This window comes from Olea europaea, chromosome 6 (genome assembly GCF_002742605.1).
Source record: "Olea europaea var. sylvestris chromosome 6, O_europaea_v1, whole genome shotgun sequence".
NCBI classification, from domain to species: Eukaryota; Viridiplantae; Streptophyta; class Magnoliopsida; order Lamiales; family Oleaceae; genus Olea; species Olea europaea.
This window is the reverse complement of record NC_036242.1, coordinates 2950481-2978266: the sequence shown is the minus strand read 5'-3', so window position 1 is coordinate 2978266 and position 27786 is coordinate 2950481. Positions and strand designations below refer to the sequence as shown.

Genomic DNA, 27786 nt, shown 5'->3' with positions numbered 1-27786 from the left:
TAAATGGCTATAAAATGCATTTATTCTACCTATCGTAGAAAAATAAAGAACGGCTTCTTTATTTTTCGATTTCTTCCGATCACTTAATGTGTGGTCGAAATCAATTTTCTACTGTTTACACATATCTACACTGAGCCCTGAGATAGTAAGAACATAACGAAAAGCAGTACGCAAGAGTTGAGAAGCGGAGATATTGCATTACTCAGTTGATGTATGTTGTGCAGTTGTTCTCTTAATTTAGGCCTGGAAAATTTTTAATTGGGTTTGGTTTAGGCTGAAGAAGCTAGAGATGTGTCTCAGGCAGCAAGGTTTCAATGGAAACTCCTATGGATTGTGAAGACCTCAAAGAGTTTGAGATGTCCAGGCTTATCAGTTTCTCTAATGATATTGTGCCTAGTGTAATGCCCTTCATCCACAAATCTGTACAGAACTATGGTAAGTTTGGGGGAAAAAAAAACACCTCTAATTTATTTAAATTGTTTCATAAATTACATTATATACAATGAAATCAGGTTATATGGAAACATTTGGTATGAGGAATTTTGTGTTTGTTGTTGAAACTATACCATATAAATTTGAGAAAAAAAAAGAATTAGATTTCTGTCATCAAGATTTTGCAGCTGAGTATTTGACAGTTTGTAGGTATAACTTCAACATTCATCTAAATTAAGAGTTATCAAGTTCTCTTCCTACTGCTTCATAAATAAGTTGCATAATATATTTCTGATACTTTAATTGCCTAATCATCTGCTGTAGACTCGAAGTTACTTTTCTGGGACGGGGTGGTTTTTGTATTTAGATATCTTGATAAATTGAAATTTTTTAGGCTAAAATTCCGCTTAGTCGAAATGAATAACAGATACACCTTAGAAACAAGCATGTTGTTGACCATTATCATTCAGCAATTAAATTATTCCATATATTTATTTCAATCTTAAAAAATAAAAAAAAATAAAAAGAGAGAGAGAGAGAGAGATTTTCTTCTGTTGGGTTGTAGTTTGAAAATCACAGAACGAGTTTATCTGTGACCTTTTTCTTCCTTGGCTGCAGATCTTTCATATTCTCCAGTTGTTTTGGTGATTAATACATCATTTTAGTAAATTTCTCAATCTCGAATGCATTCAATATCTTGGCTTTCAATGTAACTACTGATCTGTGTTCCTTTCCTAATCATCTTAGCTTATTTGATTTTCTGAACGTGACTGGATAGGATAATCTCCTTTGATTGTTAGTTTATGTTCACTCATATTTAGTGCACATCCTGTAAGAAAGTTCTCTATGACTGTACAGCATTCTACAATATTTTTCGATAATTAAAGATTTGTGAGCATTATTTTGATTCCTGTAACTTGCAAGTCAAAATCTCTTTTTCTGACAATTCCTTCTCAAACTCATTTTGAAGCTGCTAAAAGAACCCCCCAGATATATCAAAAGCACCATCTAGCCATTGGATTAAAATATGTTGGTATGATATGAAGAGCACTTCTGACTATCAATTTACACTTGGGCTAAGAATTTTTTTGTTGAAACTCGAAGAAAGAAGTTGTATCACAATCTACAGCAGATGCAGAATACATGGCAGCTTTAAATTGGTGTAGAATCAATGAAAATAAGTGAATATCAAAATCAAAGCAAGAACAAGAGGAAGAAAGGAGAAAGAGAAGGGAAAAAAAGTGAGAGAAGAAAGAAGGGGAAGAGAGAAGACAGAGGAGTGGAAGGCAACAATTCATTCATTCATTCATCATCTACCTTTCAATCCCGATTACAATAACATAAATAACAAAATAATAACTTGGGCTTTGGTCAAACCCATATACAAGCCTAATGAGACATAAGCCCAAAATAAGTAACTAAAAGACATAAGCCCAAAATAAATAAAAGATAAAATGGGGATGATGTCCGTATCAACTCTCCTAGGGTGGGAGAAAAACTCGACTCCGTCGAGGAGGTAGATTACAAAAGGCTGCTGTCAATCTCCTAGCCACAAACTGATCGGTTGAGCAAACTTCTTTTGACGTCTATAGACACGCAAGGATGGTGGTTCGGGTAGAGGAAGATCTTTTTGACTCCTATAATGCTCCAACAAGTCAGGATCAAGCTGTTGAAGTGTCTCTTTGGGGATCCAAGTACAATCAGAATCAGGACAGCCCTCCCAACGAACAAGGAAGCGCTGAATGTCTCCATCCTTAGTTAATATAGTCCGTGCATCTAGAATAACATCAATTTTATCTTTATGTGCTGCAGTTGGTGGAATTGGGGCAGGTATAACATGTTCAGGATGAGGGTCCAGAGATGGAGGTGTGAAAGGATCATCAACGGGGTGAAATTGACCTTTGTAAGCAACTAAGTCTTCAACATTAAAGGTAGGGTGGTAGCCAAAGTGTGATGGTAAGTCAATAACATAAGCATTTGGACCAACACGCTTTAAAATTTTAAAAGGACCACCACTACGAGCTTGCAATTTGGAAGCAGGCCCAGATGGACGCCTTTCCGGTCTAATTCGAATCATAACATAATCCCCAACATTAAATTCAACATGGTGTTTGTGCAAATCAGCTCAAAGTTTATATAATGCATTACTCACTTCTAGCTGTTTATTGATCTCAATATACAAGTCACGCAGATGTTGTGCAAAAGACTCAGCTGACACAGACACTCTAGCATGTGGAGACATAGGAATAAGGTCTAACGGCTTCCTAGACTTAAAATCATGAACAACTTCAAAAGACTCATACCTATAGACCAATTTACTGAACTGTTATATGCAAGTTGGGCAGTAAGGAAGAATTAAGTCCCAATTCCTAAGATTTTTCTGGACTAGACATCTTAATAGATTACCGAGACTGCGGTTAACAACCTCAGTTTGACCGTCCGTTTGTGGGTGATATGCAGTAGAGAATTTCAATTTAGTGCCAATCATATTCCATAGGGTTCGCCAAAAATGGCTAGTGAAACGAACATCCCTATCTGAGACAATGGTCTTAGGGAGGCCATACAGTTTGACGATCTCATGGAAGTATAACTTAGCAACCTTAGATGCATCGGAAGTCTTGCTACAGGGAATAAAGTGTGCCATTTTTGAGAAGCAATCTACGACAACAAAAATGGAGTCGTGTTTTTTTGGAGTACGTGGCAACCCTAACACGAAATCCATACTAACGTCTAGCCAAGGACAACTAGGGACAGGGAGAGGAGTGTAGAGGCCTGTGTTCTGCCTTTTGTGCTTAGATCGTTGATAGGTGTTACATGTGCCTACAATCTTGGCCACGTCGGTATTTAAACTAGGCCAATAGAATTGATGTTCAATTTCCTCTATGGTCTTATCACGCCCAAAATGTCCGGCCAACCCACCAACATGACTTTCCCACACTATAAAGTCTCGCACTGAAGTCCTGGGGATGCACAACTTATTGGATCTAAAGAGATAGCCCTCCTCCAAACGGAAACCATCAGTGGTGTCCAACTCCCCATTTTGCAAAGCAAGAAAAATGTCCCTAAAATCGGGACATGACTCGTACTCTTCCTTAAGTCTTTCAAACCCTAGAACCTTAACACTCATGACGGACAACAAGGAGATGCGACGGCTTAAAGCGTTAGCAGCTCGATTTTCAACACCCTTCTTATACTTTAAGACAAAAGAATAGGCTTGCAAATATTCGATCCAGCGGCCATGCCGAGAATTCAATTGTCTCTGGGAATTAAGGAAACGAAGGGCCTCATGGTCAGAAAAGAGGACAAATTCGCTGGGTAATAAGTAATGACGCCAATAGCGCAAAGCTTGTACAACTGCGTAAACTCCTTATCATAAGTCGAGTATCGTTGCTTGACATCATTTAATTTCTCACTAAAATAAGCAATAGGATGGAGTTCTTAACCCAAGACTCCACCTATTCCTACCCCTGACACATCACATTCGACCTCAAAAACTTTGGAAAAATCTGGGAGTCGCATGACAGAAGCCGCTATCGTTCGCCTTTTGATTAATTGAAAGGCCTTAGCCGTTTCCTGCGTCCAATGAAATTCTCCTCTCTTCATACACTCTGTGATAGGAGCCATGATCGTACTAAATCCCTTGATGAAACGACGATAAAAGGTAGCTAAACCATGAAAACTCCTAACATCATGTATATTCTTGGGATCTGGCCACTCAACAATTGCTCGAATCTTTGCAGGATCAGCAGATACTCTCTTAGCGGAAACAACAAATCCGAGAAACACAATTGTATCCGTGAAGAAAGAACATTTCTTCACATTAGCATACAAGCTTGTTGCAGGCAATGTAGAGCAAACTTGCGTGAGATGATCTCGATGTTGTTCCCTTGTTTTGTTGTACACGAGGATGTCATCAAAGTATACGACAATGAATTTGCCCATGAAAGGCCGAAGGGCCTGTGTCTCACCCTCATAAAAGTACTTGGAGCATTGGTTAGTCCAAAAGGCATTACCAACCACTCGTATAGGCCATCTTTCGTTTTAAATGCAGTTTTCCACTCGTTTCCTGTGCGGATCCGAATCTGATGATACCCACTCTTCAAATCGATTTTGGAAAAGATTGTGGCACCGGTCATCATATCTAGCATATCATCAAGTCGAGGGATGAGAAAACGATACTTGACAGTGATTTTATTGATAGCGTGACTATCAACGCACATCCTCTAAGAACCATCCTTCTTAGGTGTTAGAAGGGCGGGTACTGCACAAGGGCTTAAACTTTCACGAATGAAGCCTTTGTAAAAGAGTTCACCCACTTGTCTCTGGAGCTCGGCATGTTCAGCAGAATTCATTCTATAGTGAGGCAAGTTTGGGAGAGATGAACCTGGAACCAGATCTATAGCATGTTGAATATCCCGTAAGGGAGGCAGTACATCAGGGAGGTCGTCAGGAAATACATCCTTAAATTCTTGAAGGAGTGATTGAGCTTCAGTAGGAGTCGCTATTGGGGGATCGAACGAGACTTCCATAACAATCACAGCAAATACGATTGAGTCATTTACGATTGTCCGTTCAAATTCTGTCGGGCTAATCACATGTAATCCTTTCCTCTCGACAATTTTTTTGGCTTGGTGTAAGTCAACAGATTTTGGTGGTAAAGGATTAAGGTGAATCTTCTTTCCATTAAATATAAAAGAACATGAATTTGATCGCCCATGGATAGTTACATCTAGATCGAACAACCAAGGTCGACCAAAAATGACATGTCCAACATCTATAGGGATGACGTCACACCATATATGATCTTTATACTCAAGGAATTGGATAGGCACCAAACAACGCTCTTTCACAGCTATAGAAGTGTCAATCCAAGAGACGCTATATGGTTGGGGGCGCGGGACTGACTTCAATCCAAGGCGGGATATTGTGGTCACAGAGACCGCGTTAATACAGCTCCCACTGTCAACAATAATCTTACAACCCTTATTGTTGATCTTGATGTAAGTATGAAAAATAGCATGACGGCGCCAATCATCGACATCCTTAGGTTGGGTAAGGGTACATCGTACCACACTCAACTGAGATGTGTCGGGGGCCAGATAAGTAGGACCTAGACCTACAGGAAGGGTATGAAGGCAACCTAAGAAGGTATCCTCATTATCACCTAAATCGTCAAACTCTTCAAAGTGAGGCTCATAGACTTGATCTTCTAAAGGCTCATCAACGACATCCTTTCGCTCGTCAATAACTAAGGCTCGGCTCGGACATCTAGAGGAGATGTGACCGAAGCCCTTACAATTGAAGCATTGCAAACGAGAAGAGGTTCTTAAAGTTTCCGGAGCTTTACCTTTATTGTCTAAAGCAGGAAGTGCGTTAGACGATGGGGGTCCAAGAAGAGATTTGGTGGGAGGAGGTGGTGTCGATGAGATGGATGGACGATTATCACTACGCCTTCCATACGGAGTCTTAGTAATCGACTCATAATCTCGAACTAAGGAGTAAGCGTGATCGAGAGTGGTGACACCTCGAAGGACAAGCTCACGTCGAAGATCATCTCGTAGGCCTTGTCTGAACCCACTTAAAGTCATAGCTTCATCATCAACGATGTGGTATCGCATCCGGAACTCATCAAATTGAGTGACATAGTCAGTCACTGGACGGTTTCCTTGTATGAGGGTATTCCATTGGTCCAACAAGTTGCTCCTATAAGAGTGGGGCAAATACTTCTCTTGAAGGCGGTGCTTCATTTCCCCCCAACCTCCAACAGAAGGTGCATGACGCCTTTCAAGAAGGTCCTTAACATTTTCCCAAAAGAGTTTGGCAGTACCAGTTAATTTCAAACTGGAAAATTGAACTCTTCGATCCTCTGGTACCCCATACCACGAAAAGAAGAGATCCATGTCTCTAACCTACTGTGTAAAAACTCTAGGATCTAAACAGCCATCGAAAGTAGGAGCGTCTAATTTGATGTTTGGAAAGTAACGCTCCTCATAGCGAGGAGGTGAATGAGTTCCATAAGGGTCATGGTCTTGTTCATGATTGCGCTCCTGTTCCCCATTCCTTCGTTCACGACGAACACGCTGTCGACCACCATGTCGACAACGATAGGGTATGTTATGAGACGCTTCAGAGTTATCAATGTCGGTTGATGGAGAGGTTTGCTCTAGATTGTTCACCCTAGCAGCTAGTTCTCTACTCTCCTCACGAGTAGTAGTCACCTCGGTTTGGACGGTTGTTAATTGAGCCTGTAGTTGAGCTAATTGTCGAGTAAGGGCATCAAATTGAGACGGGTCCGTGGTCACATTATTGGAATTTGGTATGACAAAACAACCACTACGCAAATGCATGCAACGTAACACTAACCTAATGCTATGATTGACGAGATCAATAAACAACTAGTTCAAGAAATGAAGATAACAACTTCAGCATTTAAATTATTTTATTTTATTTATTTATTATTATTATTTTTTGAAATTATGAAAATTCAAATGTGTCAAGCTGATACTGCTGGTCTATGCAAAATAATAAAGCAGGGGTCAAATAATAGTCAACGACATAATCACGTAAAATAAATGGGAGGAAATGCGAAAATATAACAAGTCGAAGAGTTAACAAATATAAGGTCTTGTCATGTGAGTTTTATGTAAAGACTACAGCACAAAAGTTAATCGATGCAATTCAAGATAAACAACAATATAACTGAGGATAAATTTAAACAATGACTTTCTTTTCGTTCGTTCGAAGAAGCTGCGTCCAATCAACTGGAATGAAAGAGGCACCTGAAAAACGATGTTAGAAAAAAAATAACTCTCTTTTTTTTCACTTAAAAATCAGATAAGCAAAACTGTTACAATTCAAGGCCCAAACATTAATAAGATACCCAAAACTACTAATTAATCTACTGTGTACATATCAATTGAGGCCTACTCTTCAAAATACACAAATTGAGGCCCAAATGAAAATAAGCATAGCCCAATTGAATTAAATACCACTTCCACAGTCTTTATCTTGACATGTTAAGCAAAGCCCAATTAAATACCCAATTCCATTGTCTAAACCTCTCGACAATTCTGCCTTTGGCAATCAGCAGAAGATTTGGGGCTGAGTGGAGGCTCGAATTGATGATGGTGACTACGGACGACGTCGCTGTAGGGATGCACAGCGATAGGTGGCGGCTGCAGTGATTATAGGCTGCGTCATTGTGAAGGTGACCAGCGATTGGTGTTGCTGCGGTGGTTACAATTGGAGGCAACGATTGCGAAGTGGGCGTTTAAGGGCGTCGGGAGTTACTTGTAGTCGAAGGATGTGTCGGAACTTGCAGTGGTGGGGTGGGTATCGTCCAGCGACGGCGTGGCTACGGCGTGAGTTTTCAGTGGTCGAAGGTATGTGGTTTGTTTAATTTTGTAGCTTGAACGGGGTTGTGACTGAATTTCTACTATAATTGTAATCTGGTGCGCAGGAGGTTAGCGTCTGTATGGATGGTGGGTAGTGGATTATAGGAGTTGCAGTTGATTGGTGGATGTGGTGGATTGATTGCGTGCGGTTGTGAAGTTTCAGGTAGTGAGTTGCTGGAAGAAGTCGTGGGGTAAGTGGAGTCGGTTTGTGAATTTGATTGAAGACGTAGGGGGTATGTCTTGTGCAGGCGGTTTTGGTGTGGTGGGTTTGTGGATTTAAAATTAGAGAGTGGGTTGAAGGCTCATGAAACTAACCGTCAAGGAGGATTGTATGGGAGTGGGCATTGGCAGTTGCACAATGCAGTCGGGTGGTATTACGATGCGTTTGGTCAGATGTCTGTGTATGGGTTGGAGGAGACGGATGGCTCAACTTCCGGTTAGGGATTTATGGTGTTGAACAGTGCGGGTATGTATCACTTCCATGGCAATTTTGACTCCGATTTTCAGTGTAAGAGATTGAAAAGCCAGGTTAGGCTCTGATACCAAAACATGGTGTAGAATCAATGAAAATAAGTGAATATCAAAATCAAAGCAAGAACAAGAGGAAGAAAGGAGAAAGAGAAGGGAAAAAAACGTGAGAGAAGAAAGAAGGGGAAGAGAGAAGACAGAGGAGTGGAAGGCAACAATTCATCATCTACCTTTCAATCCCAATTACAATAACATAAATAACAAAATAATAACTTGGGCTTGGGCCAAACCCATATACAAGCCCAATGAGACATAAGCCCAAAATAAGTAACTAAAAGATATAAGTCCAAAATAAATAAAAGATAAAATGGGGATGATGTCCGCATCATAAATCAAGCCATTTGGGCTTCAGAAAATCTCAAATGATCTGATCAGGTTCAAGTCAGTCCTACAAAAATTATGGTTGGCAATCAATCTGTAATTGGTGTAGCTAAAAAATTAGTTAACTATGGGAGAACAAACATAATAAAGTGAAGTTTCATGCCATTAGACAAGCTGAGAAAGAAGACAAGTTCATTTGCTATATTGTCCTTCAGAAGTTCAATTGGCTGATTTGCTGATAAAGCCTCTTCCAAAAGGTGGTTTTGAGGAATTGAAGTATCAGGTTGCAGTGTTGTATAAAAGATTGAGGAGAATGAAAGAGTTGAAGCTTTTCTCTAAAACTCCAACTCTTAGTCTGTCAAGTTCAAGCTACAGGAGAAGTGGCCTGCAGATACTATGCTGATTTGACTGTTGTATTGTAAATTCCACTTTTAGACTTTGTCCTAGTTTTATGTAAAAAATAAAATGATTATACTTTGAATAGGAGAAAAAGACGGTACTTGTGCAGCCAAGCCACCACTTTTGATGTATGAAATATAGAATTTTTCTCCTTCTCCAAGTTCTCTTTACTTCGTTCTTCATTTTCTTTGCTGATTTTTCTCTGTTTTCTGGTAGTTTTTGGTGCAGATTCTTTTTATTTTTAATTTTTTCATAAAGAAGTTATTAGCACTGACTATGATCTTATAGAATTATTCTTTTGAGCTTTCTCCATGTTATGCACATGCTCCTTACAGTCATAACACTTCAACCTCAATACAGTGCTCGAGTTTAGGCATCGGGATTTTGGTACGTTATTTTCATTCAGGTATAAGATAATTGTTTTTTTTAAACAGCCTCAGTATAATTTTTTAGTAAAATTGTTGAGTTCAAAAGTTCGTACAAAAACTGTTGTGGGCTGACTCTCTATTCTTGGATTGGGCCAAATCTAATTGTCTTTGGGCCATGTTGTTTGGGCCATCGGGTTTTATCTTTTATCTTTTTAAGTAAAACGCGTTATTGGTAACGCGACTCTCTCTTTAAATTGAAAGACGATTGGCCCTACATCTGGCATTATTGTGATCGTTGGATCTGGATTTTTTGTTGGACCATATATAGCCTTTTGTGACCCTTTGTGACACTATGCAATCATTTTTTCGGGTTTCTTCCATCTTCTCTTAGAGTTTTCATCTTCTTCGTGGTTCCTAATTTTAAAATCTTAGTGATATTATATTGTATTTTGTATACAATTTGAGAGATTGTGAGGAGAGCAATTTTCTATAAAGGGAAGCAAAAAAGAAAACTTAGGAGGTGTTTGAGCCATATTATTTTGGTAATAATGCATTCTTGAATAGTGTATTGATGGGAAATGTGTGGTTAAAAAATAAGAATTTTTTTTTATTTGCGTGTAATATTATTTTATTGAAAAATGTATGGTTGAAATGATGTCAAATCACTATTTAAAAATATATTTTTTTGGAATAATGTGGCTCAAACATACCCTTAAGTTATTTCTTCATAAATTTTTGTAGCGATTTTTTATGATTCTTAGTGGATTTGAGCCTAATCTACTTGGTAAATACTCAACGGGTGAGTAGGTTTCGGCTAAACATTAGGCCTTGAGAGGTGAAAATTCTTGGTGTTTTTACTTTCTGCAATTTTACTTGTTTTCTGCAAATCGTTTTTGTATAAATATCAATCCTGAGACCAACAATAACTTTGCATAAACACTTGAATCAAATATCATGATTTTGTTTTCTTCCTCCCAGCTTAAACAAATTGTTGTTTTCTAGACATTAAAAGACGCACACATTATAACAAGAAAGCCTGCAAGCCCACAAAAAACTATGCATAGGAATCATCGAACTGCTACGAAGCCTTCAATTACGTAAAAATTGCATACTGAGTAATGAATATAGTCAATATCACACTAGACCACAAACATCAACTCAACATCCGAGCTTTAACTGACAAACTTGACCTTGTTTAAAAGTGCTAACTAGAGGAGCTCGACCGACTCTTCAAGAAGATTAATGTTATTCAGCACTACTAGTGCCAAGCAACAATGTAGGTGGCAACTGCATGGTGTTAAATGATTGATTCACATAAATACATTGTTATATAATTCATTTAATTGAAACTATCAGGTGTGATCATCTAGACTTTTGCTCTAAAACTACTAAGAATGATGTTCGGACAAGCATAATATAGAGATTGACCTAGAACCTCATCCTTGGCTGGGCAAGGGACTAGTTCATTGTCGAGCGCCTGCACAACTGTTGAAAATAGCATAATTCACACCAATGACGATGTTGGCTAGCATGTCCTACTGCGCAAGGTGCAAAACTGATCCAATAGACATGACCTATTTGCATAGGGCAGAACCAAATCGTAAAAAATAGGAGAGCGACGATTACAATTGAAAAACATCATCCTTCGCAATATTTCACTTGTCGTAAAGTAGATGTGATAATTTTACCTACTCCACTCATTTTTGTTATCTATATAATCCCATGGTAATCTCATTCTAAGCCTAGTGTAGATAATGAAATCAGTTCTTTTACAGATGATTCAAAGTTTGGTTGAGAGTTGTGATTAATTTTATGTGGACAAATTATTCTAGTATTTATCCCGATGAAAATGATGTCATCATTATTATTTTCTAATTATTCCCCATTATGCTCGATGGACACTATACTTAAAATATTACATTTTTGTCTTCATTTTCTTGGTTTAGGCATGGTGCTGATCACGAGGGTGTGTGATTGAAATCATAGACGAATTATTTAATCCTTCTCTTAGACACACACGTTGACACACAAATTTCTAAGGCATAAGGAGAAGTTGTAAAGGAGAAATGGATATGTTGCATAACTCAGTTGCAATATGTGGTGCAGTTGTTCTCTTAGTGTATGCATGGAAAGTCTTGAATTGGGTGTGGTTTAGGCCGCAGAAGTTAGAGAAATGCCTCAGACAGCAGGGCCTCAATGGAAACTCCTATAGATTTTTATTTGGAGACGCAAAAGAATTAGTGTTGACGACTATAAAGGCAAAGTCGAAGCCCATCAGCTTCTCCAATGATATTGCACCAAGAGTTATGCCATTCTTCCATAAAGCTGTTCAGAATTACGGTATGTTTGACAATAAAAACTCTAATCTCATTCATAAAGAAGGTAGAAACATGTTTTTATCCTTTGATTATAAGTTAAATCCTATCTGAAAATATATGGCAATACATGAAGGTGACTTAGGAAGCATTTGAGCACCTATTGAAATTATTAAATATTCAACAAATCACCATTAGTTTCTTTACATGTATCAAGTTATTGTTCATCAAGATGAAAATAAGCTCTCTATGATTTTATTGTTATCAAATATTTGAAGATGATTGTGTGTCTGATTAATGATTGTAGACGTATTAATCGTGTCTGTGACTTGCAGGCCAGAATGTATTTTTGTGGTTCGGACCAAGGCCTCAAGTAATTATCATGGAACCGGAAATCATAAGAGAAGTTTTGTCAAAAAGTTACATTTTTCAGAAGCTACCTCCTCATCCCATAGGCAAATTGCTATTACAAGGACTAGTTTCCTATGAAACGGATAAATGGGCGAAGCACAGAAGACTGATTAATCCTGCTTTTTACTCGGAAAGATTAAAGGTACTTCTCAATTTCAATTCATTTAACTCCATTTTTTGTTGGTTAGAGGTTTATGTAATTTTAACGTGATAGAAAAGTGAAAATTCTTGAATTCATTTGTATCAAAAATACGACAAGAAACATAGTGCACAAAGATCCTTCTACTGCAAGTTTTGAGAAGAATTAGATGTATTTTACCTTGATAAAAACCCTTTTTTCTGCGTGTAATATGACGTTTGACACTATACTGATCTGATATGCACATTCTGTTGTTTCCTATAGCATATGCTTCCGTCATTTAACTTGTGTTGCTGTGAGATGTTAAGCAAATGGGAAAAGATTTTATCGAGTGAAAGATCTAGTGAATTAGATGTGTGGCCTCATCTTCAAACTTTGACAAGCGATGCAATTTCACGTACTGCATTTGGAAGTAACTACGCAGAAGGAAGAAAGATCTTTGATCTTCAAACAGAACAAGCCGAGCTTGTTACCCAAGCAAGAAATTCAGTTTACGTACCAGGATGGAGGTTGATCAATTACTTTATTTTTGTCAGTTCCTTAGCTTTGTATTTAATAACTTACAAATAAGAACTTTTCATGGACGTCTTAATTTTGCACATAGGTTTTTCCCCACAAAACTGAATAGGAGGATTAAGGAAATTGCAACAGAAGTGGAATCATCTATACTGGGCATAATCAGAAAAAGAATCAAGGCAATGGATATGGGGGAAGCTAGTGGTGATGACTTATTGGGCATATTGTTAGAGTCAAATTTCAATGAAATTCAACAATATGGGAGCAAGTTCGGAATGAGCTTAAAGGACGTCATCGAAGAGTGCAAGCTTTTCTACTTTGCTGGGCAGGAGACGACCGCATCCTTGCTTGTATGAACATTGATTTTATTGAGCAAGCATTTGGATTGGCAAGCTCGTGCGAGGGAGGAGGTCTTGCAAGTTTTTGGAAGTGGAAAACCAGATTTTGATGGACAAAGTAGCCTAAAAATTGTAAGCACTGTCATTATTTTACTTCTTATATTGCAGTTTTTAGGTAAACCAGTGTTACAAAGTATTATTGGAAGAAGAGTTTGTGGACGTAATCTCCATATCCTCCTTGAGTTAGTTAACGTGTTGGGACCTATGATAAGTGTCTGATTTTGACAGGTAACGATGATTTTTCACGAGGTGCTGAGATTATACCCACCAGGAGTCCTGCTCAAGAGAATGATTCACAAGGAAACCGCAATAGGAAAGCTGCTCCTACCAGCTGGAGTGGAGCTCATACTTCCTGTACTTCTACTGCACCACGACAGCAAAATATGGGGCGATGCTGTAAATGAATTCAAGCCCGAGAGGTTCAGCGAAGGGATTTCAAAGGCAACCAATGGCCAACTCTCGTATTTTCCATTTGGTTGGGGACCTCGAATCTGCATTGGACAGAGTTTCGCTATGTTAGAAGCTAAGATGGCACTGGCTATGATCTTACAGAATTATTCTTTCGAGCTTTCTCCGTCATATGCACATGCTCCTTACACAGTCATGACACTTCAACCTCAGTATGGTGCACCATTAATTCTCCACAAACTGTAGGCATAACTATAAGGTATTTTAGGATTTAAATTTCGATTTCTTGTAAGGTCCTTATATGTGTTACATACGTTGTGTTCTCGTCACTTCTAAAAGAATAGTCATTTGTATTATACAATAAGACTTCCCTTGCATTGATCAATTATAATGAAATCTTATAATTTTTCAATGACCTAAATACCTCGACGATGGACCTTCGAGCACGTGGTAGATGCTCATTGAATGATATGTTGGACGCATTATACAAGGATAAAAGAGCACTTTAAGTAGAAGATTAAGGAGTTAAATGTCAAGAAAAACGGTTGGTTAGCACAACCTAAGTTGATACCTATCGGTTTGAGTTTGGGTGTATCCTGCAGTTCAAGTTGATGTACATAAGCAAATTCAAATGAATTTGAATCAATCTCACTCTTTAAATTTACGATTTATCAATCTCGTAATCTCATTTTAGATTCTTCATTCATTGATCATAGAGTCATTTGACCTGAATGTTACATGATGAACATAAGTTACATAATGAGATGTAGAAAGATCATAATATGAGTGGTAAGGAAGAGTTGTAAGGAAAATTGATCCAAACCAATCATAAGTAGGAAAAGAGGCCGAAAGTACTCTTTCTTTCTACTACGCCACGATAGAGACCTTTTTATTTTTTGCTTTAGGAAAATGATATATGATACCAAGAACTATAAAGCCGAGATCTTTTCGTTTAATTTCATAAAATTTGCTTTATAATAGAATTTTGTTAGATTATATATTCTCAATTTTCATAATACAATGTCAAAATGTTATTCTTTTTACGTGAAATAGATGCAAGAGTTTATAATTTTATCGGTTGCACTCCCTTATTATTATTATTATTATTATTATTATTATTATTATTATTATTATTATTATTATTATTATTATTATTATTATTATTATTATTATTATTATTATTATTATTATTATTATTATTATTATTATTATTATTATTATTATTATTATTATTATTATTATTATTATTATTATTATTATTATTATTATTATTATTATTATTATTATTATTATTATTATTATTATTATTATTATTATTATTATTATTATTATTATTATTATTATTATTATTATTATTATTATTATATTGTGAATATTGGCTAGTCAAATTTCGATGAAAACTGTGCACTTCAAAATCAAGTTAATTAGTGTCGTATTCCATCGTAATTATCGATAGAATGGGAGTGTTTTGATTTTTGCATTTTTATTTATTTATTTATTTTAATTTTTTTGAGTTGGCACTATGATATTTTGTTTGATTTGTATGGATTATCAGTTTGCTGTGGTTTGAACACTCTGACTAATCTAATAAAGTATCTTGTGATGTAATGAGAAGAGTGGTAAGAATTGAGCTGCAAAAAATCGTTGTCTCATCTGCATGTGATAAAAAAATTTTAAGTGGAAATTACACTTGATGTTATTTTTTGGATTTGCATTTACAAAAATGTAACTTTTTAATAGTTTTGACCAAACTATCACTTTATGACTTTTATGGCTCTCAAAAAAAATTGAAATACCTTAGATGTCCTTCATTAAAATTGATTTGACTAGATGAAAAAATAGTACAAAAAGTTAATTTGCATCACATTAAAAGCTCCCATTTCACTACTTACAAGAAAAGAAAAAAAAACTAAAAAATATGAAAACTAAAAAGGTAAAAATATTCATTCATATAGCAACTAAAGTCATAAACATAAACGACTCTCAATTTCCTCTCTCGCTCAAGATCGTCTGTGATTGCCAAAATATCCATTTTTGTTCAGGTTTGTTGGTCTAAAAAGTTCATACGGTTTACTCTGGCAGCCATGCTGAATCCCTAAACCTATGTACATTTTATTGAAAGTATAAGGAATCCACTTAAACTTAAGAGAATTGTTGAAGATCAATATCTACTTTTTGGTATGCTTCTTTCTATTTTATTATTATTATTATTTTGACTTGATTTGGATATTTTCGTGTTCCCTTAAGGAAAAAAAATGTTGTGATTCGAAAAGAGATTATCTTGATTCATGGAATTTTTCCTGTTGATGGTGGGAAGATAGAAATGCTGAGACTATCTTTACTTTCTTAGAACTAATATCATGAAGTCTAGCGAAATATCCTTGTGAACTCACAAATTTTGGTGTGCAATGTGATGGCTGTAATGTAAATGAACTTCTTGCAATTCTTAATCAACAAACAATAGTCAAACCCCTATTAATTAATGGTAGAAGATTAACTCTGAGTAAGAATAAATATCTTTTCACTATACATAGTATTTTAATATAACTATTAAAAATGTGAATATTACAAGTTTACAATTGGGCTTTTGTTTATTTTCAGTTTTCTTCTTTTCCCTGCCCCCCGAAACGAAGAAGGAAATTAACTAGGTCAGCTGAAAAACCAGAGAGTAAACACCATAACTCTTGATAGACGCTTGATAACATACTTGTGGATTTAATGTTTCATTCCTGACTTTTTATCTATTAACAAGTTCATTTATCGAGAATTACTGAGGCTAACTGTCGGGAACATCAGTTCGGTCCTCAGCTTAATGTGTTTCGCATTAATTTCGATTTTACATAAGTAAATTCGTAAATGGTGACTTGAAGTAATATGGGTGATACTCGGTGTATGCATTTGGTGGAAATCTTGATTGACACTTGACATATCTTTTATTTCAATGTTTATGTTACGTGTGTCATAACCTTGCTTTCACTTCTAATCCACTTATTGTGTGTGGTACTTGTTGTATTTGGGTGGAACTTTTGATAGACACTTCATAGCATACTTGTGGTTTTTCGTCTATATGGGGCTAGAAATATTATATTATGGTCTGACGTATTTAATTCTTGTTTTGTCTTTGCAGACATGGATTTCAAGCATCTTGTTCCGGAGACAGTGACGATAAGGAAGCTTGTGTTGGTTCGGGGGACAGTAATGACGAGGAAGTTCCCTAAGCTGGTATGGGAAACGTTGAGCAAGACTCAATTGCTTCCGCTAGCAGAATGGCGGAGGGGGACGTAAGTTTCTTGTGGGAAAATTTTGATCTAATTAATTATGATTAGTGGTACAAATTTCAGTTAAATGTTTAGGGCCCTATGCAATATTTTGTAAGTGGTGCAAGTGAAATGCTAGTGGAGGCCACAACAATCGTGCCCGGGAATACGCCACCTATCTCAAAGATGATGTGATCTGCACGCCTACGATGTCCTGCACCATCTACTAGGACTCCGTACATGAGGGAGATTGCAAAGAAAGGGAATAAATAAGTGAGTAGTTCTTTTTTGTTTTGGAAACTTCGGCAGTACAATTGCATTCGAAAACTTAAATGCCTTGAAATTTGGAACCTGATGTATAATTGCACTTATTGAGCTCGTACTAGATGCAATAAAACTCTACTCTGATACAGTTTATAATGCAAATGGATTGAATCACAAACTCTACACACTTTTTTGAAATTTTATCAAACGTTTTGTTATTTTGTGAGGTGATCAATAGAGATAGCATGGACCTAAATAGTATTACATTTATTCACCTTGCTTTCTACTTGCTTTGTCTCAGAATACTCATTTTATTGATGCATCAAGGCCTATGTACAGAGTCATACTCATGACCTGAAAAAGCATCAAAGTGTTGGTCGACACGTTCTTGTTGTAATGGGAGGTAGAATCAATCGATGTCCATGTCAAAGAAAGAGTGACGCTGACAATGTTTTACTTTGAGCGACTGCGGAGAATGCGCAGAGGAACATTTTGTTTTACATTATTGTATGTTTATTTTTTGGGAAATGTTGGTTATATTCAAGTGGTATTCACTGTCAAAGAAACTGTGTGAATTTAGTATGAAAAATGTTGGTACGGAAATTTTTTTTTGCGCACTTTTTAAGTTTCTTACTTTTTGAACTCATTCGATCTAGAGATTAAAATTGGTATCTAATTGAAAAATGAAAATTAATGCATTTTATAAGTTTCTAACTTTCGAAAAAATGAAAATTATAAGTTTGACCAAATCCGGATTGTAGTTTATAAATGGAAATTATAAAGATTATAAGTTTCTCGTTTTTGGAAAAATTGAAATTAATGCATTTTATAAGTTTCTCCTTGAAAACGCAAATGAGAAAATAATAGTGAATGTCTGACCAATACAAATACACTTTGTGATTGAAGGCATAATCCACCTCTTTAAAGGCTAGAAAAGCTCTTGTGAGACTCCCATATTGAAACAATTAGTGATACGAGATAATGGGTTTATCCACCTCCAACAACGAACCATTCAACCCCAATATGCATCTGTCGATACTGGGTTCGTCGCTGAATTTCCCATCGTTTTATCCTCAGATGATAAGGAGGTAAGCGTTGAGCACCATGGTGCCGAGTTCCACGAAGTGTCAAGTGCAGAATCTAAGTCACCGAACAGCGTGCTCAATTAAGTTTTCAAGGTCAGGAATTTGATCGAATCATCGTCCGACTCGGATGAGTAGCCAGCTCATCTTCCACATCCAGAAATAATTGTCATAAGCTCAAACGATTTTGATGTAGAAAGTGGGGGAGAAGCTTAAAATGTCGATAACAATGCAAGTGTGCAATAAAATGGCCCTTTTGTAGGAAATTATGTATAGTATTTTGTGGTAGGGATGATTTTGGTCATGTCCTCTGCGTACGTGCAACAATAGCATGTTCATAATGGGTAAACGCTATAGCGTATTTTTGGAAGCCGTTATTGTTCTCAATTGTCGAGAATTACATAAACCATCTGTCGGGAACGACATATGAATTGTCGGGATGTAATGTTGGTGTTTTGCTTGTAAATTGTCATTTCATGAAAATCAATTTTTCATTTCGACAAACTGTCAGTTGAAACTAATGAAACCATAATGATCGGCTAAGTTTATAATGAAAATAACGTATACATCCCGTTTGTGCTAATGGAACCGTAATGATCGGTACTTTGCTTGCAAAATATAACGACCAAATTTTTATTGGCATATGATAATAACAACAAATTAGTAACATAAGTTCAAATTGTACAATGCATAGGTGGGAACATTTTCGGGATTACATTTGATAATCACTTTTACCACCAATTTAAGTCTTCATCATCACATATTTCGATCGGAGATATATCAAGTTAGGGACTTTGAACTTCAATTCAATTTGACTGTGGGGATCAAGAACACCAAGTTTGTCTTTCAACCTTAACAAAAGTTCGGCTACTGTAATACTTGTCGGCACCAGAATGGAAGTGGTTTTATCCTCTCTCCGCTTTCATTCGTCATCCGCATAAACAAAATTCCCCCATGCGACAGGATGAATATCAAATGATTACTCATACCTAAAATGTTGGGATTGCAACAATAAGAATTCAGAATCAATATATTGGCATTTAATAGTATGAAAATGGCACTGAACAATACGTAAATCCATACAATAGCAAAAGGTCAAATGAAGGGTTTCCATCCTTTTGAAGTGTCCAAAAAGACAGTAAACTGTATATCCTAACAGTTTGTAAATGTCGAGTTCGATATTTCAAATGTTTAACCCAACGATTTGTAAATATCAAATTTGATAGTTGAACTATCGAAAATATCGGGAAGCAAACGGTAGTGGGTGGAACTCAGGCTTCTTTAGCACTGCACATTAAATGTGGTCATTACTATTGAACTATCAAATGATAAAATGAAAGGGTCAGATTAGCCTTGTCATTAAAGAGACATTTAATAAAAACAGTGTTTGGCTTGAATGGAAGAAATTACTCAAAACTTTAATGGTGATAATGACATTTTGTGAAGGACTCCAAAACCAAACAAATCAATGCATCAATGCATAATAGTTTCAAAAATTTCAAATTAATATGTCCATCTTGTATTTAACATTTAAAAACAAAAGACTATAAGAGTAAAATATAAATAATTTGTAATTGCTAACCTCTCAAAATGGATGAAAAATGCAATAAAAATATCTTTTTGATCAATGAAAATAAAGAAGATGGAGAAAAGATAGGATTTATAGTTTATGTTTCATTTTTAAATTTCTTTTATCCTTTTTTATTAACAAAAAAATCATATTAATCAAAAAATACACATTTATCCATGTTTCGTATATAAAAATTAAATTATCACATCAAATCAATACTTTTTATTCAAATCAAGCATTAAATGCTACTAAAAATATGTCATTATGGGTAATTTAGACTTTTCACTCCAAAAAGTGACATTTTTGCTCACATAAAGTGAAAATGACAAATTTTTTGAAACTTTCATTTTTCGTGACATTTTTGTAAATTTCCCTAAAATTAATAGGAAATTTGTAGTTGGGGTCTCAACCTATGCGAAGTAGAGCACCTTGGTCCATACTTTTATAATAAAGCATATGAATCCCTAATCTTTCACCCTTTCCACAAACCGAGTTTTCTTTTTCACTGTTACAAAGTCAAAATTTGGGTTACAAAGGCAATTGAACTCTTACTTTAAATTAAAAGAACATAGAAATTGGTTTGTGTGTGTGTGTATACACACTTTAGTATGTCTTTCTCATAGGTTTCTTTCAACTAGTTTCAACTCATCATAAATTTTTACAATTCGAACCTTGTATATGCATGATATGTAAAAATTCAAACCTCATATATTCATGATCTATCTCTATGAACAAGTGATTATATCAACACCAAAGCTAATTGGATTGTTGTGTGAATAAAACAAAAGACGGGTTATCAATATAAAACACTCAAATCTCTTGAGTTCGTCGTGTAGACTTAACCCCAGTTTAAGTCCCATCTCTTTAGAATATATTTTGTAGAAAGTGATTTTTCTTGAAAAATGTATAGTTGAAAAGTAAAAAAAAAAATTTAATTTATGTAAATTTTAAATTTATGTGTATAGAAAATGTATTATCGACAATGAATTTGGTGAAAATATGAATTTTTTAGAAGAGGCTCAAAGGTTTAGTTTATCACACTACTAATCTAACCTTTCATTAGGAGAATAGAATATTAGTTCTTTTAATTGAACAATACAATCATTAAGTCCAAAAGAATTGACCTTTGCAATTAATTAGATATTTTTTTTCTTTCCGTCAGCTGCATCTAGACAACAGGAAACCAAAAATTGAAATCAAAGACCAATTCTTGATTGCGATTTTCTGATTAGAACCCCTTATCCCTCTCTTACGCACACAGGTAGTATAACATAAGGAAGAGGAGTTGAAGAAGAGAAATGGAGATATTACAGAGCTCAGTTGCAGTATGTGCAGTTGTTCTCTTAATATATATATGGAAAATCTTGAATTGGGTTTGGTTTAAGCCAAAGAAGCTTGAGAAATGCCTCAGACAGAAGGGTTTCAATGGAAACTCCTATAGATTGTTATTTGGAGACCTCAAAGAGTTAGAGATGATGGCAAAAAAAGCCAAGTCAAAGCCTATAAATTTCTCTAATGACATCGTGCCTCGAGTTATGCCCTTCATCAAAAACTCTGTCAAGAACTATGGTATGTTTGAAAAAATCAGAATACCTCAGTTGTGCTTTATGGGTTGGTTGGGGGTGGGGTTGTGGGTTGGCTGCTTCTTGAAGAAAATTTATGTTTGAATATATTGGAATGACTCAGTTGTGCTTGGGATTTTTCTGGGTGGGGTGCTTCTTGAAGAAAATGTCAATTTCTTACATGTATGATCATTGTTCTTGATTGACATTCAGAGGCCTTGTGTTTGTGTTAATGTCTTCGTGACTTGCAGGTGAGAATGTATTTTTGTGGTTTGGGCCAACGCCTCAAGTAGTTATCATGGAACCTGAAATCATAAGAGAGGTTTTGTCTAAAAGTTATATTTTTCAGAAGCCCCCTTCTCATCCGATAGCGAAATTTCTGGTACAGGGACTACTGTCTTATGACACAGATAAATGGGCAAAGCACAGAAAATTGATTAATCCTGCTTTTCACTCGGAAAAGTTGAAGGTCTTTCTTAACTTCACTTCATTTAACTCGAATTTTTAATGGTCTGAGGTTGTTGTACATTTGTGAATTCAATTTGAATTTGAAGCCAAATCTTTGCAATGCTTATAATTAATTAGTATACATCAGAAGTGTTGAACCCTTCAATCTTAAATATTAAGCTAATTGATGTTGAATTTATACCCACAAAGAAACTATTTTATCAAGACAATTGCACTCTATACAAATTTAATGTATATGAAACACACGCTTTAGCACTCCTCAAAATAATGCAGCCTCCATTTTCAAAATATTCCACCCACTCACTCTTTCTCTCTCTCTGCTACTCATCACCTTCCTTGTATCCATTCTCTATTCACGCAATAACTCACACACTCATTTGTGTGTCCTGTCTCTATAATTCATCACAGACACATACACACAGTCATCTTATATTTATAGGTGCCATTGTCGGTGATAGAATTTTCTAGTACGACGGTGCTTCAAATTTCAGCAACAAGTGTCTCTAGAATATTCTCCAGTACGTCGTCATATATGTAAAGATGAAGTGCTCCAGATTTTTCAGCATAATATGAAACCAGAAAATTTAGACAATTCAAAGTTGTTGGTGACTTCTTCAATTCTCCACTTCAACACCGACTTTCATTTTAACTCTTTTCTTTTTTGTTATGTCCAACTTTGTCTCGACGAATTTTGAAGTACATTATTCTTCATTCAATGCATTCGCAATTTCAAATATATCTGACCTTCTACGCTTTTCTATTCATCGATTTTTAGATTAGGGTAATTGATATTTGATTTCTCATGTCCACCCGATTTTCTTATTTGTGATTTTAAATTTGTATGTAACTCAATTGCTTATTGACTCTGTAGATACTCCGTTAATTTTTTTTTGGACCACGTCATATTTTCCAGGATTCCATGTTGCTCTTATAAATTCTTTATCTCTTGAAACTTGTAGGTATTTAGATTCCTCAGAGTTTCGTTGTTGGGCTTTTGTAATCTCCTCTTGCAATCTGTCTTTCGTTTCTTTTAAATCTAGTAGTTCTAGCCTTTGCTGTGTATACTTCATTTTCTGTGGTGTCTCTAAAGAATATACTACTTCAAACACTTCTTCAAAGTTTAGGAGTCTACCAAGATTACTCTTCATGAACCACGATGTCCTCTTCTGAGTCATCGATCCAATCATCTTCTCCAAAGTCATCAATCTAATCATCTTCGCATTTATTTGCTCAGTCAGGCTACCATTAACGCTAATTTATCCTTCACACTTGAGTTTAATTTCTTCTCTTGAGTCTACTCAATTATTGTTGTCATTGCCTCAGCATCTCATTCTTCTTCACTATTATACTTCTCTTGCTCGTTGAAGGTTGCTATATTGCCTTCTACTGACTTCTTTTTAAGCCAACAATCTCTAGCATAATGACGTCGTTTTCCACACTCAAAATACGCGCTGTTATTATGTTGAAATCTCTTGGATGGCTAACCTCTCTTGTCGCGACTTTGTTTAGCTCCCCATGTCACAGAACTTTCTTCGTGTTTATTTTCTTTTAATTCTTTATTATTCTATTGATGGGTTCAACCTCTTCTTTTATAACTATGCAGTGCTTGTTCCTCTTCTTTCTTTATTGAGACTCTTAACATTTGTCTAGTTAACGCTTCTTGATTGGCCAGTAAATTTTCAAGATTGGCCAATGAAGTTGCTCTGGCCAACCTTGTATTGAGGCAATAAAACTTCTAAATTCAAGTTTCAGGCCATGTATGATTATTCTTCTAATTTTAAACTCTTAAATTTTACTTGAAGTGTATAATTCTGAAATTTCGCGACGAAGAGATTTAACTTTGTTGAAATGTTGACTTACCGTCAGTTCGCGTTAAGTGATCGAGAGCAACTTGTTTTCCAGCAATTGCAGCCTCACGTCATTTTTCTTTGAGAATAGTGAGGCCAAAGTGTCTCATGCTTTATTCAGTGTGCTCTTATCCCTTATGTGTTCCAGTAATTCTTTATTGATCGTCTTCAGTATAACGAACAAAGCCCTACTCGCTTAATTCTCATCTTCTCCAGAGCTCCAACCTCCTCTGGCGGTAGCACGTCACTTCCGCTAACAACTCTCCACAAGTATTGCCCTTGGAGATATGATTCCATACAAATTTGTCAATTGGTGTATTTCTGATTATTGAGCTTCTTTACCCCGTCTATTGCTTGTACGTCGTTCATCATGATTTGAATTACCTTTTTGTAATCAAGTAAGTTTTATGAAAGTTTCATAATCCCCTTTTGTGCACGAACTCAAGAAGCTCAAAAATCCTTTCCTGACCGTCTCCAAATTGTTGAATTTATACCCGTTATAGAATTATGCATCAATTTAGGCATATATATGGTAGGTGCATATTTTGATAAGATAGTTTCCTTATGAGAATATTCCCTCTATGTATATATATATGTATCACTCGTTTATGTTATGAAAAGAGAGAGAGATTTTCTTCAAAAATCAACATGGTCTCAGAGCCTCGAAATTCAGGTTAGATAGTCTTTTTTTTCGAAAAATTTGTGTGGTTGTTCTCGGTGGTAGTACTTAACGGGACTACTTCTTGGTGGTTGAAGATCGGGAGACCCTCTGTAGTGACGAACCGCAACGGACTGTGCGGATCGATCTGGTCATCGCACGATTTAGACTTAGGTTCGTTCTAGCTTTCTCCGGTGTAACTATCAACGCCTCGAGAACTATAGGTGTTTGCGGTGGCTAGTTCAGAGGTCGTGGGTGAGAATTTCTCCGTTCTTGTCTATCTTCTCTGGTTAAGACTTTCTCCATTCTCGTTTGTCTTCTTTGGTTCTATTGCAGGGAGTCAACCTGTTTTGGGATTGGTTGTAGTCGAGGTAGCTGAATTTGGGCTCGGTGTTTTTGGCAGTTGGGCCAACTGAGTTTGGACTCGCTGACTTTGGGCCGCTAAAGAAGGGAGTTAATGATTTTGGGCTTCTTTCTTGGACTTAGGTGAAGGTAATTGTTGGGCTTTCACGGATTAGTTTTATCTTCGGTTGAATTACTATATTTTGATTGAGCTACCCTTTTATAGACCTACAATACTGAATTATTATTAAGTTGCTTTGAAATTTTTTCTTTTAAGCTGCTTGTGTAAACTTTGTTCATTTGTTAATTATGGTTGAACGTGATATGAAAATGGTGAATTAAATCACAGTAACCCCATCCTCAAAAATCACAGAAAGAAAGTTAATGGGTAGTAGAAAGTATGCTCAATGGAAGAGAATTGTTCGTCGGTATGTGTCAAGTTTAGATTTGGATGATCACTTGACTGATAATCCACCTCCACATTCTGATACTAATCCTGGGATTCGAAAAAAACGGTTGATGGAGGATGATAAGCTCTTTAATCAGATTCAAAATACTCTTGACCCTACAGTTGATGATGTTATTAATCATTGTGATACAGTGAAAGAACCGTGGGACTATCTAGAGTTTATGTTGCAAGTAAACATGATGTATTGCATGTTCATGAACTAATGCTGAAAATTTATCGGGCTGAACAAAAGGGGTGAAATTTGTTTCAATATTATATTGAAGTAAAACAAGCATTTGAAGAAAAGCGAGCCATGTTTCTTATTACTGGTGATGTGGAGAAGATGCAAGAACAGGAAGAGCAAATTGTAGTCCAGTGTTTTCTTGCAGGATTGGGTCCTGAATATAAGGTGGCTCGTACTCAGTTACTTACCAGTAAAACACTACCTTCATTGAGTGATATATATGCCCGTCTACTTCGGGTATGCAAGGACAATGACAAGGAGCAAGGTATAGTACCAAATGAGACAATAGCTCTGGTTGGCGCAAATTCAAAATTAAATAACAATTACAAAAATAAAGGAGGAGGTGGTCGAGATAACATTTCCAATGGTTTGTTATTATTGTGGAGAGCAAGGATATATTAGAAGGAACTGTTGGAAATTGAATGGTAAACCAACAAAGAACACAAGTCAAATTCCCATAAGAAAGTTTGCAAATGTTGCTGCTCAAGATGGTCTTTTACCTACCCTTTTACTTAGCCTCAAGTTACAATTTCAGCAGATGAATATGCCTGCCTTACACAATTTTACACTTCTCAACCTTACACAATTTTACACTTCTCAACAGCCTCTTCCACCTTTCACTTCCACTTCTACTTCTACTTCTACTTCCACTTCCATTTTAGCCAACACAGGTAATTATACAGCGTGTCTTTCTACCGCATGACATAATTGGGTCATTGATTCCGGTGCTATAGATCACATGATTGGGAATACAGGTATACTTTCTTCACTTCTATACTCTTCCAATTTACCATGTGTCACTTTAGCTAATGGGTCTACAACTCCTGTTGTTGGATGTGAGACTGCATATCCAACAAACTCTCTACCAATGTCATCTGTTCTATGTTTGCCTAAGTTTCCTTTCAATCTCTTATCTGTGAGTCAAATTACTAAATCTCTTAATTGTAGTGTTCTTTTCTTTCCTAATCATTGTGTTTTCTAGGATCTTAGGACAAAGCAGATTATTGGTAGAGGGCGTGAGCTCAATGTCTTATATGTGCTAGATTCTTCTCCTACACAGGTGCCAAAATCGACTACATTCGCTAGTACTTCTTCTCTTCTACAACTTCATTATCGCTTCGATAATCCTTCTCTCCCTGTATTGAAGCAATTATGTCCTAGTCTTAGTCGAGTATCTCAATTAAATTGTGAGTCGTGTCAATTAGCAAAACACCAGAGTGTCATACTCTCCTAGAATGAATAAACGGGCCGTGTCCCCTTTTGATTTAGTACATTCAAATATTTGGGCTCCTTGTTCTGTTTTATCTAAGTTTGGTTTCGCTATTTTGTTACTTTCGTGGATGATCATTCTCGTGTTACTTGGTTATATCTTATGAAAAATCGTTCTGACTTATTCTCAATTTTTTTTGCCTTTTATGTTGAAATTAAAACTCAATTTGACAAATCTATACATATCTTAAGGAGTGATAATGCCAAGGAGTATTTCTCATCAACATTCACTTCCTTTCTTTCACAAAATGACATTATTCATCAATCTTTGTGTATTGTTACTCTATAACAAAATGGAGTGGCCGAAAGAAAGAATCGTCATTTATTGGAAGTCGCATGAGCTCTCCTTTTTCGTATGAAAGTTTCAAAAGAATTTTGGACAGATGCAGTCTCTAGTGCGTGTTACTTAATCAACTGTATGCCTTCATCTATCTTAGATGGTAAAATCCGTTTTTCCATTTTATTTCCCTCTCAGACTCTCTTTTCTCTTGCCCCTAGAATATTTGGGTACACTTGCTTTGTTCAAGATATGAGACCTCAAGTTACCAAACTTGATCCTAGATCCCTTAAGTGTATATTTTTGGGTTATTCTCGACGTCAAAAAGGTTATCGATGCTTTTCTCCCTTCTTAGGGCAGTACTTAGTGTCTGTCGATGTCACTTTTGTCGAGTCCACTCCTTTTTCTAATGATGCTGTGTCCTCTACTCCTTCTATCGAGTCTGGGGATGAATTCCTTATTTACACTGTGATTGCACCTGTGTTACTAATATCTTCTCGTCCTCCTGTTCGAAGTGTTTACAATCGTCGTGTGCAGTAATCTTCGGTAACACCTAATACTGGCCTTGACTTGCCTCCTCTACCTGCTACTTGGCCTCGGGATTCGTCACCCCCTCCTGATTCTACTCTTGACCTTTCCATTGCTCTCCGAAAAGGTAAACGATCATGTACTTATCTTGTCTTTTCTTTTTGTTTCTTACCATGCATTGTCACCATCCTCCAAGTCTTTCATTGCCTCCTTAGATCATGTGTCCATACCAAAATCTATCTCTGAAGCTTTATCCTATAGTGGCTGGTGAGCAGCTATACAAGACGAAATGTTGGCCCTGGAACATAATCACAAATGGGAATTGGTTCCTTTAACCTAAC

The 27786-nt window shown here is 36.3% G+C and overlaps 1 protein-coding gene and 1 pseudogene across 2 annotated transcripts in view; both read left to right on the top strand.

Moving 5' to 3' along the window:
• The first annotated feature begins 362 nt into the window (after positions 1-362).
• LOC111395508 lies at positions 363-14044 on the top strand (annotated as a pseudogene).
• Positions 14045-20932: 6888 nt separating this feature from the next.
• LOC111395507 (cytochrome P450 CYP72A219-like) overlaps positions 20933-27786 on the top strand; it is an 11188-nt gene continuing 4334 nt past the window's right edge. The window contains exons 1-2 of one of the 2 annotated variants that reach the window (XM_023021526.1): positions 20933-21371; positions 21616-21833. In XM_023021526.1, coding sequence (XP_022877294.1) covers positions 21101-21371; positions 21616-21833 — 489 coding nt within the window. In that variant the 5' untranslated portion in view covers positions 20933-21100. The remainder of the gene's footprint in view (positions 21372-21615; positions 21834-27786) is intronic. The other variant, XM_023021525.1, reaches the window with a different exon arrangement.